The 17561-nt window shown below is 37.2% G+C and overlaps 1 protein-coding gene across 2 annotated transcripts in view; it reads left to right on the top strand.

Annotated features, from left to right (window-relative positions):
* The window catches only part of LOC121735785 (DE-cadherin), a 318616-nt gene that overhangs the window by 278990 nt on the left and 22065 nt on the right, over positions 1-17561 (top strand). For both annotated transcript variants that reach the window (XM_042126737.1, XM_042126736.1), the window contains 2 exons: positions 7194-7385; positions 15172-15327. In XM_042126737.1, the coding sequence (XP_041982671.1) occupies positions 7194-7385; positions 15172-15327 (348 nt within the window). The remainder of the gene's footprint in view (positions 1-7193; positions 7386-15171; positions 15328-17561) is intronic.

Raw genomic sequence — 17561 nt, 5'->3', positions numbered from 1 at the left:
ATAAATACAATTGAGTATTTTGTGAACATTTCAAGTGCCTAGCTGTTGCCATTATTGATATCTAGCAAAAAAGGCCAAAAAATCAGGTTTGTTGTATGGGAAAATTATTATTTTTTTAGAATTTGTTGTTACAGCGGCAAAGGAAATACACTATCTGTAAAAATTACAGATGTCTAGCTGTAGCCGTTCTTGAGATATAGACTGGAGATAGACAGACAGACATCGAAGTTTTAGTAATAGGGTCCCGTTTTTACCCTTTGGGTACGGAACCCTAAAAAGGCACTACTATAAAATAAGAATTATGTAACACTTTTTAGTTTATACATAAGAATATATAATTTTAGGAAGTCAGTTATTTTTCTCTTTTTTACGGCTAGTCAACAAGGAACCCTTATAGTTTCGGTCTGTCCGTCTGTCTGTCCGTCTGTCTGTCCGTCTGTCTGTCCGTCTGTCTGTCCGTCTGTCTGTCCGTCTGTCTGTCCATCTGTCTGTCCGTCTGTCTGTCCGTCTGTCTGTCCGCGGTTTTTCTCAGAGACTATAAGGCCTACAAAGCTGTAATTCGGCATGAATGTACATCTTAATCAAACCGGTAAAATGGTAAGTATATAAAACCTTTAATTTTTTTTGTGGTACCTTCGATACACATTAAGCGGGGGTGATTTATTTTTTCCGCGTCCACCCCACCGTGTGGAGTGTCGTTGGATAGGTTTTTTAAAAATGTTATGAGTATTCAAAGACAATTTTCCGATTTAGGGATCCATTTGTGAAATATGAAGTTTTAAAGTGGAACAAATCGTTAGAGTCTAGTGCCCCCCCCCCCCTTCTACCAGCTAAACGGTTGCTTCTGGAAATGTGATAAAATTCACGGGGGTAAGAAATATGCTGAATTTAAAAGGAAAACTATCACGGCTAAGAAGACATTCATGAGTTATTGAGTAATAGTCGATCAACTAAAAAATTGTATTCGTAGAAGTACAAAGGAAATTTTCGTTCAAACTTCAAATTCCTTTGAATGTAACTGAGATGATGTTGTTAGTAATGTAAAACACGTTATAAATGTACATTCGTTAACTATACAAAAATTATCAAAAACTAGCTGTACTACAGAACCCTATATTGCGTGTCGCCCGACACACACTTGGCTGGCTTTTTTTTGTTTCCATCCCAAAACATTTTCATTTCAAAAATCATTTTCCAATATCGGGGTCCATTTGTGAAATATGAAGTTCTACAGTGGAAAAATACGTTAGAGTCCAGTGCCCCGCCCCCCCATTCTACTGTGGATGTGTCTAATGGAAATGTGAAAATATTCACGGGAGTAGCAAAGATGCTGAATTTAAAAGGAAAACACTCACGGCTAAGAAGACTTAACAAGCTATTTAGTAATAGTCGATGACATAAACAAAATGTATGAAAAGTATAAAGGAATTTTTCGTTAAAATTCCTTTAAATGTTACTGAGATGGTGAAAAATTATCAAAAACTAGCGTTACTACGGAACCCTATATTGCGCGTGGCCCGATACGCACTTGGCCTTTTTTAGTTATCTAGATGTCTATTACGCATATTGTACGCAGTCAGTGGTGGTTAACTTTTATCTAAATTTTATTTAACTACCACAAAAGTTAACTGTACCTGGGTGTATTTAAAAAAATATACATTATATTGATGTGATTAATTTATGACTATGAGAAGTACCAATAATAGGGTCATGATTGACGGTGCGTGCAGCGTGGCATAATAACTTTATGGTGATGATGATGACAATTGATGAAATTGATATATTGGCATATTATTATGCTTAAATTAGTTGTTTAAATGCTGAAATCCCTGAACATCTATCTATGAGGATTGAAAAATTCTGTACAGCACCTTCGGAACCAAGGTACCTTAGATACATTTTTGCAGAATGTTACTTTTTGGTAGTACATAATATTATTATGTTTGAAATCCTTCAGAAAAAGTCAAATCACTACAGTAATACCCCTGTACATGTTTCCTTACAAATTTTAAGGAGTTGCCTCGATTCATCGTGGATGGCATCATCAGATCACAACTTTTGTGAACGTGGTACAAAATTTCAACTATGTCCTATACAACAACAGAAGTATCTTAAAAATCGGTCTACAATTAGTGGAGTTATCGGCGAACAAACATAACTAAATAAAGAACATACTATCAAATTGAGAACCCTCCTCTTTTTTTGGAAGTCGGTTCAAAATAAAAAGGCGATTCTCTTCACAAATTCGTTTATTTTATATTCAACTTTTGCTACGGAATCAGTAAAATATTTGGTATGAGTTTATTATAAAATTAATATAAGAACTTACCACATCGGTAAATTCTTATATTCAAAACAGAAAACTCTAAAAATCAAATTAGCTTGAAAATAATAATTTTAATAGATACCAAGTGTCGTATCGCACAAAACAGTAGTAAGGAAATGCGCGAGAGCGCGCACGCTGGTTGCCTAAGCGACAGTGGAACTACGACTGATCGAAAAAACCGTTACTATCCACCACATTAGGTATGATTTACAGCGGGGACAAGCGACAACTCGTCAAGTGTTTGTTTGGGCTAACCACATTTAAAATTAAATAATTATTTTAGCAATTGGTATCCAAGTAACAAAATTTATAGTTAAAGCGGCAGGTAAAAGGTTACCAACCGCCACATATTATCTTAGTTTCGGCGAGTAAAATTTTGATATGATTACGGTTTGTTAAAAAATACTTAACGACAGAAAAAATATCTCAAGGGTTTGTAAAAGAGTCCGAAATACCATAAATAAATAAATGTATTATAGGTAAAACGTACCAAGTACCTAATTGATACCATCAGTGGAAAGGCACAAATTACTAACTGTAGTTTGAATTAAAAACGTGTAAAGCCAAAAATTACCAAGTAAAAAAAAGAAACATATATATATTACTAAATGCCTGCTTTTTAAAAAGGTGTCAAAAAGTTGTCGCTTGGTCGCCGAAAATAAGAAAAATACTTTCCACGGAGTTCCTAAGCGAGATCAAAAGTGCTCGTAGAGACATGGGACTAAGACCAATCGATAGAGAAAAATTCGCTGATTCCGAATATATAAATAACTCATTTTGACCCCTAGTGTCGCTTGGTAACTTTTGCCTTTCCACCGTCGATTTTAATTTATTCACTCCTAACTCTTTACATTACATTTCATATCAGACGAGGACAAAATATTGTTCACCAAGGGCATAATACCGCAGATTACTAAATAGTTATTACAAAATAGGTACTGTGTAGTTTTTGAAAAGAGAGCTATAACGATTAACGGTACTGTTGTCGCCGGGTTAGTTCCCGAACCGGTGGTAGGCATCATGTAGGACATTCTGAAAACATTTATTTTAAATTTATTCAGAAATAAAACAATTTTGATTTTGATTTTGTTGAAAGTGCTTAGTTTCGTATAGTTTAAATTATATTATAACTAGATGTCGCCCGCAACTCCATTGCGCGAAAATTCGTATATCTTTTTTTTTTTTTTTTTTTATGCAATAAGGGGGCAAACGAGCAAACGGGTCACCTGATGGAAAGCAACTTCCGTCGCCCATGGACACTCGCAGCATCAGAAGAGCTGCAGGTGCGTTGCCGACCTATTAAGAGGGAATAGGGTAATAGGGGAAGGTAGGGATGGAAAGGGAACGGAATAAGGGAGGGAAGGGAAGGGAATAGGGCAGGGGATTGGGCCTCCGGTAAACTCACTCACTCGGCGAAACACAGCGCAAGCGCTGTTTCACGCCGGTTTTCTGTGAGGACGTGGTATTTCTCCGGTCGAGCCGGCCCATTCGTGCCGAAGCATGGCTCTCCCACGTCAAAACTTGATAAAACTGCGTTATCGAGTGGAAACCGTGCATTTTCCGGGATCAAAAGTATCCTATGTCCTTTCCCGGGACACAAAGTATCTCCATACCCAACAAAATCGGCTCAGCGGTTTGGGCGCGACCAACACACACAAAAAGACAACACAACACACACTTTCGCATTTATAAAATAACATTTAATTTATATAAAAGAATTAGAGACAAATAGATGAGGGTATATCTAGTTCACCGTTACACTGTAATACTGTGTTATATTCCGTTAGTCGTAGCCCGCGGGTGAAAATTATCCGGGAAATTAGGGAAATGTCGGAAAATTTGTTGGGTATAAACCTATATGGCTAAATATTGATTTTAGGTTAAGTGCCATATTTTTCACCATCGTCTGTTAGTGCAACAGCTTGTTGAAATGTAATGTCTCCTCTTTCATTCATATGAGAAACGAAAGAGGTAACGTGATATTAATTCGTCCATTAACTTTAACTGTCGTTGGTGAAATTGGGGCTAATGCCACGGGGTTTTTTTTAATGAAATAAGGGGGCAAACGAGCAAACGGGTCACCTGATGGGAAGCAACTTCCGTCGCCCATGAACACTCGCAGCATCAGAAGAGTTGCAGGTGCGTCGCCGGCCTTTTAAGAGGGAATAGGGGGGGGGGGGGGGGTAGGGATGGGAAGGGAAGGGAATAGGGGAGGGTAGGAAAGGGAAAAGGGTAGGGGATTGGGCTCACTCTCCGGTAAACTCAGCGCACGCGCTGTTTCACGCTGGTTTTCTGTGAGAACGTGGTGGTGTATTTCTGCGGTCGAGCCGGCACATTCGTGCCGAAACATGGCTCTCCTACTTCAAAATTTGTTAAATCAGTTTTATCAAGTTTAAAATGTTATTTACATTTCCAATTACATGGAGATCAATAAAAAAGGCATGCCCTGGTTAACACAGCACCCATTTAAAAAATAATAGCCGAAAAATGCTTATATTGAGGACTTAAAGAACAATTTTGTATTGAAAGAGGTTGAAGAGGAAAAACCTGTTTTATTAAATCATTGGTTGCATGTAGATACTAGATAATAGATGAGTAGAAGAAAACAAAAAGATGACGAAAAGCTGCCTTTTGTTTCTTCATTATTCTCATTTTTCTATTTGCTTCTTTTTATCTACTTTCATCATACAACCAAAGAGTTAGGGTCCGCACTGCGAATTTTTAACCGCGCGGATTTTTTCGCACACAGCGGAATCTTATATGAGGGATACTCTTGCGATAAAAAATTCCCTATTTTATATGAATAATTTCGCGTGAAATAAGTTCCGCGCGGTTAAAATTCGCAGTGCGGACAGTCCCTTATAGCACCCAAAGGTTTAGGCCACCCAATTATTTGCGAAAGGTAAACTCATTGAGCCTTAATATCGTAATTACGTAACAATACCCTAAAGACTTGAATGACCTTTATCTCTTTAATCTTCACACTTTGGACCCTCAAAGGGAAACTAATTTTACAAAAAACGCGCCTCCGGCATCTTCTGAATGATAATTTGAATTATTATTTATTATTCAAATACTTCACGATTGTGAAAAAGAATTGTTAAGTATTCATACTTTGATGTTTGGTATTTTTATGCGAAATGTTTTAAATTGCGCGTAAAATATCGTTGTAAGAATGATCAAATATTTTTATAAAACACGTGATTGCCATCTTTAAGTTGGATTTTATAATCTTATATAAAACTCAAAGGTGACTGACTGATTGACACAGTGATCTATCAACGCACAGCCCAAACCTTTGAGTTTGTATAAGTTTAGTTTTATATATATATATATATATATATATATATATATATATATATATATATATATATATATATATATATATATATATATATATATAAAACTAAACTTATACAAACTTTCATCACCTATTTAAACCCCTTGGGATTGGAATTTATCAAAATCCTTTCTTAGCGGATGCCAACGTCATAACATCTACCTGCATGCCAAATTTCAGCCCGATCCGTCCAGTGGTTCGGGCTGTTCGTTGGTAGATCCCTATGTCAATCAGTGAGTCAGTCACCTTTTAGTTTTATATATACAGATATCACTTAGGGTGAAGCCAGACGAGCGTAATTTGTGAGTTGTGAGTCTCAGAAATTTGCCGTGTATCTTTTCATACAAATCACGACTCACAAAATTACGCACGTGTGAATCAAACGGGACTTTTGTATGAAACTGAATGCAGCAGAATTCTGCCGAACCGAAATTCTGCGACACAACTGAAAAATTACGCTCGTTCGGCTTCGCCCTTAATTGTAATGAAAACTTTGACAGAAGCTATACTATATTTTTGTTAAAGTCATCAGTAAAGTTAATCATCATTAAATGTATCTAAATACGGTCGTTACATCATATTATTATCTGTTAGATCAATGTTTTAGATTCATTATTATAGAATTAAAGTGATATTTCAACAAAACCGACACTTCGCAACAGCTTTTAAACGATTTGGCGTCGATACGCTGCAGTGTTTTTGCGATTGCGAATAGATTTAAATTGGAATTTGGAATTCGAAATCGAATTAACTAGAAAAAGCATTTTATATAGGTTGATAGTAGTAAGGACTGAGGACTAAATTATACCAAATAATTTATCTTTAGTAAAAAAAGCTGTTGTTTTAAGGTACCTACTTACCCCCTTACTAATAAACGTTGTATAAGCTTTGAATAGTTATACAGTGTTTTGTTCCTGTCACACAAGAATAATTGCAAGTATGTCTAAACTTGAGTCATACAATCGTTCTTATAATATGTAACATAATTATTATTTGTCTAAACTCTAAACGGTAGGATAAGTAAGATGCCCGCGATACCTATGGTCGACAGAAGTTATGTCGAATTAGAATTCTGGTTGTTGACCCGAGTAAACGTGAAATAGTCAACTTTTTTATAAAAATTGTCTTTTTTATTTGAATACAATCGGCGACCGATTTTTTGTATTTTTTTTATTTTACTTTGTTATAACTTTATGATATTATAAATAGATGGCGCTCGCAACTCCGTTGCGCCAAAATTCGTTAATCTCGCGGGAACCGTACATTTTTCCAGGATAAAAAGTATCCTATGTCCATACCCGGGTTTCAAGTTATCTCCATACCGAATTTCAGCTAAATCGGTTGAGCGGTTTGGGCGTGAAGACAGACAGGCAGACGTACTTTCGCATTTATAGTATTAGTGTGGATAGACATAAGTAAAACATGTTCTAGCATGTAAAATAAATGTAAGCTGTTTATATAGTATGGATTGTGTCTTGTATTGAACACTTCTCTTTCTTCCTCACTTATCATACCATTCCTCCACAGGGTGAAGCCCCAGACACGGAGATCGGGCGGGTGTTTGTCACCGACCCTGACGACTGGGACCTGCCGGACAAGCGGTTCATGTGGCTGCCTTCCTACGAGCAGCGAAGCCCATACTTCGACGTGCACAGCAATACCGGCATGATCACCATGAAGGAGGGTACGCCGAACGGCACGTATCTACTACATTTTAATGTGAGTATTCTTTATAACGGCTCTTATAAAACTACATAGTAAAAACTAGAAGTTACGCCAAGTAAAAAGGGTATTGGACTTGCCGGTCAAGCGGTTCATGTGGCTACCTTGCAGCGAAGCCCATACTTCGACATGCACAGCAACACAGGCATGATCACCATGAAGGTGAACCCACCCTCCGCACGCCGCATACGTATCTGCTGCATTTTAATGTGGGTATTCAAGTTTAAAAAGCTATTACGGTCGCAATGTCTCGACATTTTATGATTCATTTAAGAGATTCATTTTAGAAATCAAACATCGTCCTGCTCTCTTCACACTCACTCCCGTCTTTCATATGCCAGATGAAAAAATACGACGCGGATTCATCGCCAAATTAGTTTTTTCTCAATAACTCGATAAATATACAACATTTTAGGAATCCGCTAGATCGATCTCTCAATGAGAGAATTTTATACAATGTGTTAAAATATTAACTTAGTTCAATGCACGGTTATGGTAATAAATGAAAAATTCGTGAAAATTAGATGCATCTTTGTGATTTTTTTCTATCGAGAAAATTTTAAGATATCTTGTTTTTGCTCAGATCTAATTCTCGGAAATATAATGTAGTATCTAATTTTAGAAAATGAAACAATTCGGGGCTTATTTTCAAGTATAAAAATGAAGTATAAAATCGACACTTTAGGGTTATTCGCCCCCTTAATAGAGGTTTGACTGAACGTATAACTAATAACATACCTTCATTGAATGAAAGTTAAGTAATCATTAAATCGCTGTGTGGCCGGGCTTAGGGACGATATCACATAAAAATTAGCAGGTCGAAGTCTGTCAGTACGAATATCGACGTTAAGGACATTAAAATAACATTCGTATCAGCGCGCCTTGTACAGTGGCGGTTGCGCGCTCGCCGCGTTCTTCATAGGGCGAAAATGTATGAAGAAATTTGAGAGCGTTTCTTATTTTTTCTTATAAATGGAAATGTTATTTATTTTTATATAAAATATTTAGCAATTCGTACAGGGGACTAAATAAGAAACTACTTTTTGTACTTATATTTATTTTCCTCAGTTCAGTGTATTTAGTTATATTGGTACCTAATCAGGCCCCATTTTTTTAATTTTTTGCGATTATTGTGATGGTTAAAACGTATTTATGTGAAAATGTTGTATGCGGCTATAAAATTTTTATAGTGTAGACGTGGAGATGAATATAATATGATGTTTCCTAATTCTTTAAAGTGGTAACTGAAAATCGCTGATATTTGTGAAAAAATGTGATAGCGTCCTTAAAATGTGCGTGCGCAAGTTTTGCAGGAGAGGAGTGACTAGTGAGAGTAGATACGATTGCTACGACTTTCGTAGAACAAATAGTTCGCTACGAGATCGTAAAAATACGCTCTTACAATTTTTCGTAGCGCCACCAAGCGCTACGCGTAAACATTACATACTAGCTGTTGCCCGCGACTTCGTCCGCGTGGACTTCAGTTTATAGCGCGCGGTGTCAATAAAATTGGTTGCCCAATACCCATAAACTATTTAGTATATTTTATTATTGGTAGACTGTTGTTTCTGATATCTATGTTGGTAAGTGAGGTTATTTAATAACATGTATAACAATCGAAAGAATCAAAACATTAACTCAACATGGTACTGGTACCATGTTGAGTTAATGTTATTAATAATATGATGTGATGATTTTATAGAAATACATATGAGTAAGCGATAGCGCGATCTAGGCGACCCTTGGCGCCATCTGTTCCAGTTTTTGGAACTAACTTAATTTGAACAAATTTACGCATAAACACCCCCTTACAACCCCTTTTTCCAGTAAGAAGTAGCCTATGTCCTTTCTCAGGCTTTAGACTATCTGTGTACAAAATTTCATTACAATGGGTTCAATAGTTTTGGCGCTGTTGTTTTTGAATATGATATCTAAGTTGGTAGGTGAGTTATTAGTTAGTAACGTGTATAACAATCGAAATAATCGAAAAATTAAACTGAACATGGTACCACCTCTTATAGAAATACGCATGAGCAAGCAATAGCGCGATCTAGGGGACTCTTGGCGCCATCTGTTTTGCATTTTTGGAACTAACTTAATTTGACCAAATTTACGCATTTTCACCCCCTTACAACCCCTTTTTCCAGTTAAAAAGTAGCCTATGTCCTTTCTCAGGCTTTAGACTATTTGTGTACAAAATTTCATTACAATCGGTTCAGTAGTTTTGGCGTGAAAGCGAGACAGACAGACAGACAGACAGACAGAGATACTTTCGCATTTATAATATTAGTATAGATTGCAGCATTACATATAATACATATATTATTACATATTATATAATATTACTTAAAGTAAACAAATAAATAATGAATTTATTATTATCAAGGCACGTTCGTTAGTAGAATACATTGTACAGTTAGTACCATCTACAAATCAATACTAGAGATGTAGTTACGTTACTACAACTTCTAAGTTCTTCGACAATAGACTGAGTAGTTGTCAATATCAACGAGTCTGGCTTCGGTTTTTTAGATTAGTCTTTTTAGTTAAAAAATTTGTACAGAGTTCAGGAATTCGCGACGTTCAATATAACATTTAAAACCTCTTTACGCAACCCAAACTGAGCAGATACGCACCATTTAGATATTAAAAGTACTCAGCAAAAATCAACACCAAAAGCCCGAAGCGAAGAATAATTTTTAATTGCGTTTAATTGTTAAACTTCCGAGGCCTTTTGTGAAAGAAATTGTTTCTTCACGGGCCATTTGTGCGTTTGTACATTTTCAAATACATTCCCGCTTTGTACATATTTAAACGGAATGTTATTGGTTTTCTTTTGCGAGTTTTCTTTTAATGGTGAAATATTGGAAATGGACAAAGTTCGAACGTCGGGATTTTTGGGGAATAAAATTTATATTGCTCGTTCTCACATTTTTATATTGTATATTTGTTATGGTATAATCAAAAGAAAACCATATAAATAAGTGGGAATAGTTGAAGAAGTCGTCGACAAGATCTCTTAGAATGACCATTCTTTGGCTAGTACGTTTGGTCAAGCACCGTAGAAATGAGTGAGAAACTTTTTTTTTATGGAATAAGGGGGCAAACGAGCAAACGGGTCACCTGATGGAAAGCAGCTTCCGTCGCCCATGGACACTCGCAGCATCAGAAGAGCTGCAGGTGCGTTGCCGGCCTTTTAAAAGGGAATAGGGTAATAGGGAAGGGTAGGGATGGGAAGGGAAGGGAATAGGGGAGGGTAGGGAAGGGAATAGGGTAGGAGATTGGGCCTCCGGTAAACTCACTCACTCGGCGAAACACAGCGTAAGCGCTGTTTCACGCCGGTTTTCTGTGAGAACGTGGTATTTCTCCGGTCGAGCTGGCCCATTCGTGCCGAAGCATGGCTCTCCCATGTATAAAAATGCTGTGACACTTTGTCCGATTTAAAGTAGAAAATATTAATATATTTTGTTTACTTACCTTTCAAAAGTAGACAAAATATTAAGCCTACCCTTTCTATTGTGGACATAATAAGTCAATAGGATTAGAAAATAACTTATCTTACACAATCGCTTGTTTTTTTTTAATGACATAAAACACCATTTTTAAAGTTTAAAAACAATTGTTAACTAATTGCTAGAATTAAAAACTAGAAATAAATTTAATTTTAAAACATTTTATTTTAAAGATCCCAAGAAGTATATTTCATATTAATAAATTGTCGTTCTAATGGAAATATAAAAGTTCAAAGGGCCGCAATCAGGGTGATTGGAGGCGACTTCCGCCTGGATCCGATTGATCGTTTACCGCGCTTGGATCATTATGGATCAACATCACTATTGTCTGTAGTGCGGTAGCTGTAACTTGTTGCTATCAGAGGGGTTAGTGCGAGTTTTATTCGATCATACGCATCGAGCACGTAAACGCGAATTTATATGGGATCAAAGCAGCGCCATCTACTGGCTAACGTGGATACTGCTTTGATCCCATATAAATTCGCGTTTACGCGCTCGATGCGTATGATCGAATAAAACTCGCACTTACCCCTCTGTCCCTTTTTGTGAGTATGTGTTCCGAAATTATACCCAGTATACAGTATACTGGCCACTGCTTATGACGTCATGAATCCGACGCCTGTACTGAGTGTGCCATTGATGAGACAAGTGTGTCATATTAATATTATAATAACACTAGATGACGCCCGCAACTCCGCTGCGCCAAAATTAGTTTATCGCGCGAGAACCGTACTTTTTTCCGGGATAAAAAGTATCCCATGTCCCTTCCCGGGACTCGAAGTATCTTCATACCAAATGTCAGCAAAATCGGTTCAGCGGTTCGGGCGTGATGAGGTAACAGACAGACACACTTTCGCATTTATATTAGTAGTCTAGATGACGCCCGCAACTCCGTTGCTCCAAAACTCGTTTATCGCGGCGGAACCGTACATTTTTTCGGGATAAAAAGTATCCTAAGTCCTTTCCCGAGACGGTATCTCCATGCCAAATTTCAGCAAAATCGGTTCTGCCATTCGGGCGTGAAGAGGTAGCAGACAGACAGACACACTTTCGCATTTATATTAGTAGATACAGATTCTAACAATCACTGCTAATTGCAAAACGAATAACTGTATTTAAGCAAAGCCTTTAACATTGGTGACATAAAAACATTGTACGGAACACTTTGCGACTCTGTTTTTCTCAAGCTACAGCTGTTTATATTTCAAGCTGGTATAATTAAGCCGCGAGAGTGCCAAGTTCTAGTTAATTAATTTAACTAATGCACGTCAGCACTGCTTAAGTCCTGGTTATAATTAATTGGTGCTGGTTGCTACGTCATATGCGATTATAATTGTGAAAACTCGGCTTTTTAAGTTAGCATGTGGATACAGTGATACAGTGATAACGGGTGGACTTACCTCCACCTCTTACTTACGTCTAGGACCCAAAAGGTAAAACGAATAAAGGAAGGTCAAAGAAAAGATGGACAGATGACATCACAAAAATAGCAGGGAAAAGCTGCAAACTGCTAAAGACACAGAAAGGTGGAAAGAAACGGAGGAGACTTTTACCCAGGTTGGGGCCACGTAGCAATGGAATAAATAAACAGGAAGAAAAAGACTTAGCCAGTCATCACATGAACCAATGAACTACGCTGTTGAACAAATTAACTCCTGTCATAGATCAACTCTAAATAGAATAAAACATAGATCATTGTCGGCAGCCAAAGTATCTCCAAATGAAATTTTATCCAAATTAGTCGGCGATTCAACGATTTGAGTGTCAGTAGTGTCCCAATTCTATGGAATAAACTTAACCAGACTAATAAATAATGTCTGAGATTTAATATACTTACTCAACAATAAAAAACTAATCAACTTAAATCCCAAACATGATAAGACATACCTAAAGTATCCTATTTAGGTCATAAAACTTACAAATCTGGATATTTTATCCGACGACTTTTATTTCTACGGCTTGGTGTAATAAATTAAAAGTTTTTCTATCCCCACCCGGGGAGTTCAGGTTATTGTGAGGAAAACTTGATATTGTTCCCCTCTAGGGGGTTAACAGAAGACTAGAATTAAAAATATTGTCGGTATTCTCTGTTAAGAATTAATTTCATGGACCAACAAATTTTGTTAATAACCTGTTATTAATAAATTTTGTTCGTTTACTGTCTGTTACTCGTTTAGTCTTGAACTAATAAATCGATTTGGATGGAATTTTGTCATAAACATACAATTTATTTTGGAAAAGACAGTTTTCTTGTGAAAAACTGTTTGTAGGTGCGAAAAGCTAACGTGATGAATAAATTAATAGAAGTTTATAGCATCATTTAGTAGGTACTTATCCAAAATTTTGACTTTGCATAGGCAGTGAAGATAACATTTAAATTGGTAGCCTTATATCCATACTAATATTATAAATGCGAAAGCGTCTGTCTGTTACCGCTTCACGCTCAAACCGCTGAACCGATTTTGCTGAAATTTGGTATGAAGATACTCCGAGTCCCGAGAAACGACATACGATACATTTTGTCCATGAAATATATACGGCAAAATAAACAAGTTCTGACGCAACGGAGTTGCAGGCGTCATCTTGTTAATATTATTTTTCGTACCGTGGGAGAGCCATGCTTCGGCACGAATGGGCCGGCTTGACCGGAGAAATTCCACGTTCTCACAGAAAACCGGCGTGAAAGAGCGCTTGCGCTGTGTTTCGCCGTGTGAGTGAATTTACCGGAGGCCCAATCCCCTACCCTATTCCCTTCCCTACCCTCCCCTATTCCCATCCCTACCCTCCCCTATTACCCTATTCCCTCTTAAAAGGCCGGCAACGCACCTGCAGCTCTTCTGATGCTGCGAGTGTCCATGGGCGACGAAAGTTGCTTTCCATCAGGTGACACATTTGCTCGTTTGCCCCCTTATTTCATTAAAAAAAAAAACTCAAAAAGTATAAAATGTTATTCTCATGCAGACTTACCAATCTATTATTAACCTGACATAAATTATTTTACAAAGAAAAAGTCTAGATGTTAGCTATATACTGTATGGATATTTATCATAAAACTTTTAAGTAGATTAGATATAAAATTTTCCATCTGCAATTTTAATCAAAGCGAGAAGAGGCCTTGAAAGCATATTTCGCTAAAACTTTTATATCGCAAAAACACCAACGCTTTTTCATCGTAAAATGTATCGCACAAAATACGAATAGCTGTATACATAAGCAAATTAAATTATTCAATCATTAATACACAAATATTTGGAATAATTATAACAAATTAATGTTAATATTATTTGATAGAAACATAATAAATACAAACTACTATAATGGGTATTGTCCTATTTTCTTGTATTTTATTTATGGAAAGGAGGTATTACTCGTAAAGTAAAATAATTAACGACAGTATATTATAATCCTGCAATAGCTATGCGCTTTCGTCCACACTGTGCGCTTTCGTTTTCAATTTTCGTAATCTTTTTTTATTCAACTTTGTCGTTTTTGTTTTTGGATACGATCAGAGGGCATGCGTCGCGGGCATGCCTCACGTTCGCTGTTGACTGCGCTATAACGCATGCCCTTGACGAACAGGAAAAGGCACAGTGTGGACAAAACTAATGATGATTTGACTCACTAAACTGTTCAATTCTGCGTAACAATAACTATTCTACGAGTATACATTCTATGCATAACGTCACCGTGGTCTAGTGGTACAGAGCGCGGCTCTTGACTCGGAGGTTGTGGGTTCGATTGCCGAGTTGGAAACATGTTATTTCCAAGTTTGGTTAGGGCAATGCAGGCTGATCACCTGATTGCCTTACCTGATCCATGCGTCGGATGGGCATGTAAAAAGTCGGTCCTACGCATGATCTCTCGCCGGTCGTGTCGGTCTTCCGTCCCACTGGGCTATGAGAGTAAAGGAATAGAGAGTGCTCTTGTGCACTGCGCACACATTTGGGCACTATAAAATTACTCCTGCGTAGCTGGCCTGGTTTCAATGAAACCGGCCACCGTCACCGAAACCGGTGTGGGACCTATATATACCTATTATATTTATTATATTATGCATGTTTATCAAAGCATCTCCATACCTAATTTGTCTTCAGTTCAGCCGGTTAAGCCTGAAGACGTAACACAGTACAGATAAACAGACAAACTTTATTAGTATGGATTAGATCTTTCGGCAATTCTTACACTAAATGCACGATTACTGCTTGACGTGGTGCCTCTCATTGCATCCATCGTATCTTAGCAAACCCTTTTATTCTATTCTTCTTCCACAGGTGACGGAAGAGAACGAACCCCTGGTTCCGTTCCACTGGGTGGAGGCCACAGTCAACGTCACCATCAAGGAGATACCGGAGGAGGCGGTAGACAAGTCCGGGTCTATCCGGTTCATCAACGTCACAGCTGAGGAATTCATCGTACCTGAGGCCGATGTGAGTATACTTACTTGGTAGCCTGGTATACCAGCAGGCTAAGACCCAATTTCACCAACCTCTGTTTGTTAAATCCTAACAAGGCATTACTTAACGGACCTTGGAAAATTAAACAGACCGTTAAAATACTTATGTCCCACAGTAAAAATTTAACAACGGATTAGTAAATGCAATGTTAAGTGAACAACGAGTGAATAACATTCAATTCGTTCGTTCTTGTTATAAGGCGACGAAATTGCAACGTACAAGTTTTATACGACATGTTGGCTGCAATGTGTCATTTTCACCTTATTCGTATAATACGTCATCTGGTATAATGCGACCAAATTAAAATATCTCTGATCGCATACATTTGTTACACTACAATAGTTCTTTTAATTTACCAGGTTAATAATTATGATCTGTCACAGCAGAAAATCATGATACAAAATTTTATTTACTTATTTCGGTTTGGTAATTTTGATACAAGTCAGTGTATTTGCAATGGCAAGGAAAATCCGAAGGCTGAATTTTTGACAAAATGAAAATAAATAATTATGCATAACATGAAAAATAATAAATAATATGTAAGGATAAGAATAAGAATAAGAATAAGAATACATTTATTTTGTCAACACACAACATACACAAAACAGAAGAAAAAATAATAATAAAGAGAAAAGCCCTAAGCTACATTTGTATATATTATGTGATGTCAAAATTGGCCCCAGCTCAGCTATACGCAGCAAGCAAGCCCGCTGCACTGGTATTCTGCAAGGGCCAAAGAGTGACTCCACCACATAATAGACAGGGTAAACAACACTTAAACAACAGGATGTGGCGAAGCATGGCGGAAACACTCAAAAGTCAAAACAGATTCTTTTATTGATATTGGATATTGTCATATGATTGTCATTGACAGTTTTTGTTTTGACTATTTTAACGGCCTGTTATATATTTAACGGACCTCCCCAGCAGGAATTAAAATTTAACACCGTGTTAGGCGATTTGACATGACATTAGCGTATGGTGGAACGCTCGATAGCTCTAACAGGCCGTTAACTGATTTAACAAGCCGTTATTTATTTAACATTGCTTGATGAAACTGGGTCTAAGCACGACACTTAGACAGATTGACAAAGGTAATCCGTCATTTTGTCCCGAAAATGTCTCAGTATTTCCATTCTTTCCCACGCATATCTTTAAGAGCGCTGGTTGAAACTGGAGAGGACAATAGGTGCATGTGTATATTTTCCTTACAATAGCTACCAATAAGGCACCATCCATAAAAAGTACGTCACACGATTTTCATGGTTTTTAACGCCTTCGTAGTCCAGTGGTTATAGAGCACGAGTCGGAGGTCGTGGGGTCGATTCCCGCGTTGGAAACGTATTATTTTCAAGTTTGGTTAGGACAATGCAGGCCGATCACCTGATTGTCTGACAAGTAAGATGATCCATGCGTCGGATGGGCATGTAAAAGGTCGGTCCTGTGCCTGATCTCTCGCCAGTCTTGTCGGTCTTCCGTCCCACTGGGCTATGAGAGTATAGGAATAAAGAACGACGGTCAAATTATTGGCGGCAAACGAGTCTCAACATACTAACATTAATAAATATATATTATAATAAACATAAATAAGTGTATTTTCTTTTTGTTCCGGGCTATACTTTGAAAATTAAAACAAAATAACTCAGTTTTGTTTGAGTTAAGACTTAAGCAGTAATAATTCATGGGCGGTTTTTACATAATTTCTACTCCATCGAAATTCTTTCCGCAGTGCGCAATAAACGCAGTATTTTTATTAATTTTAAAAAATCCACAAGTTATTAAAAACCTTATTTACTTTGCCTTAGTGCTGAGCTACTTAGTTTTTCACGGAAAATATAAAAATCCTAGTAATATAACTTTGTTTCAACATTTTAAAAGTTAAATTAGTGTTTGCGGAGCCATAATAAAATATTGAAATGATTTTCAAAAGTGCTTCACAGTTTTTTTGCTCTATTTATAAAAGCGAGCTGGTTATGATTATAATTTGCTAAGTTTGCCTTTACGGACACTTTTTAGAGCTGAAAGATGAAAGGATCAATTTTAAAAATTGCTTCAATACTAGATGAGGCCCGCAACTCCGTTGCGCTGAAATTCGTTTATCGCACAGGAACCGTACATTTTTCCGAGATAAAAGTGCCGTATGTCCTTTCCCGGGACTCAAAGTATCTCCATACTAAATTTCGGCAAAATCAGTTAATTGGTTTAGG

The sequence above is a fragment of the Aricia agestis genome, chromosome 18 (genome assembly GCF_905147365.1).
Source record: "Aricia agestis chromosome 18, ilAriAges1.1, whole genome shotgun sequence".
Taxonomy (NCBI): domain Eukaryota; kingdom Metazoa; phylum Arthropoda; class Insecta; order Lepidoptera; family Lycaenidae; genus Aricia; species Aricia agestis.
The sequence above is the reverse complement of the archived record's forward strand: the minus strand, read 5'-3'. Positions and strand labels throughout refer to the sequence as shown.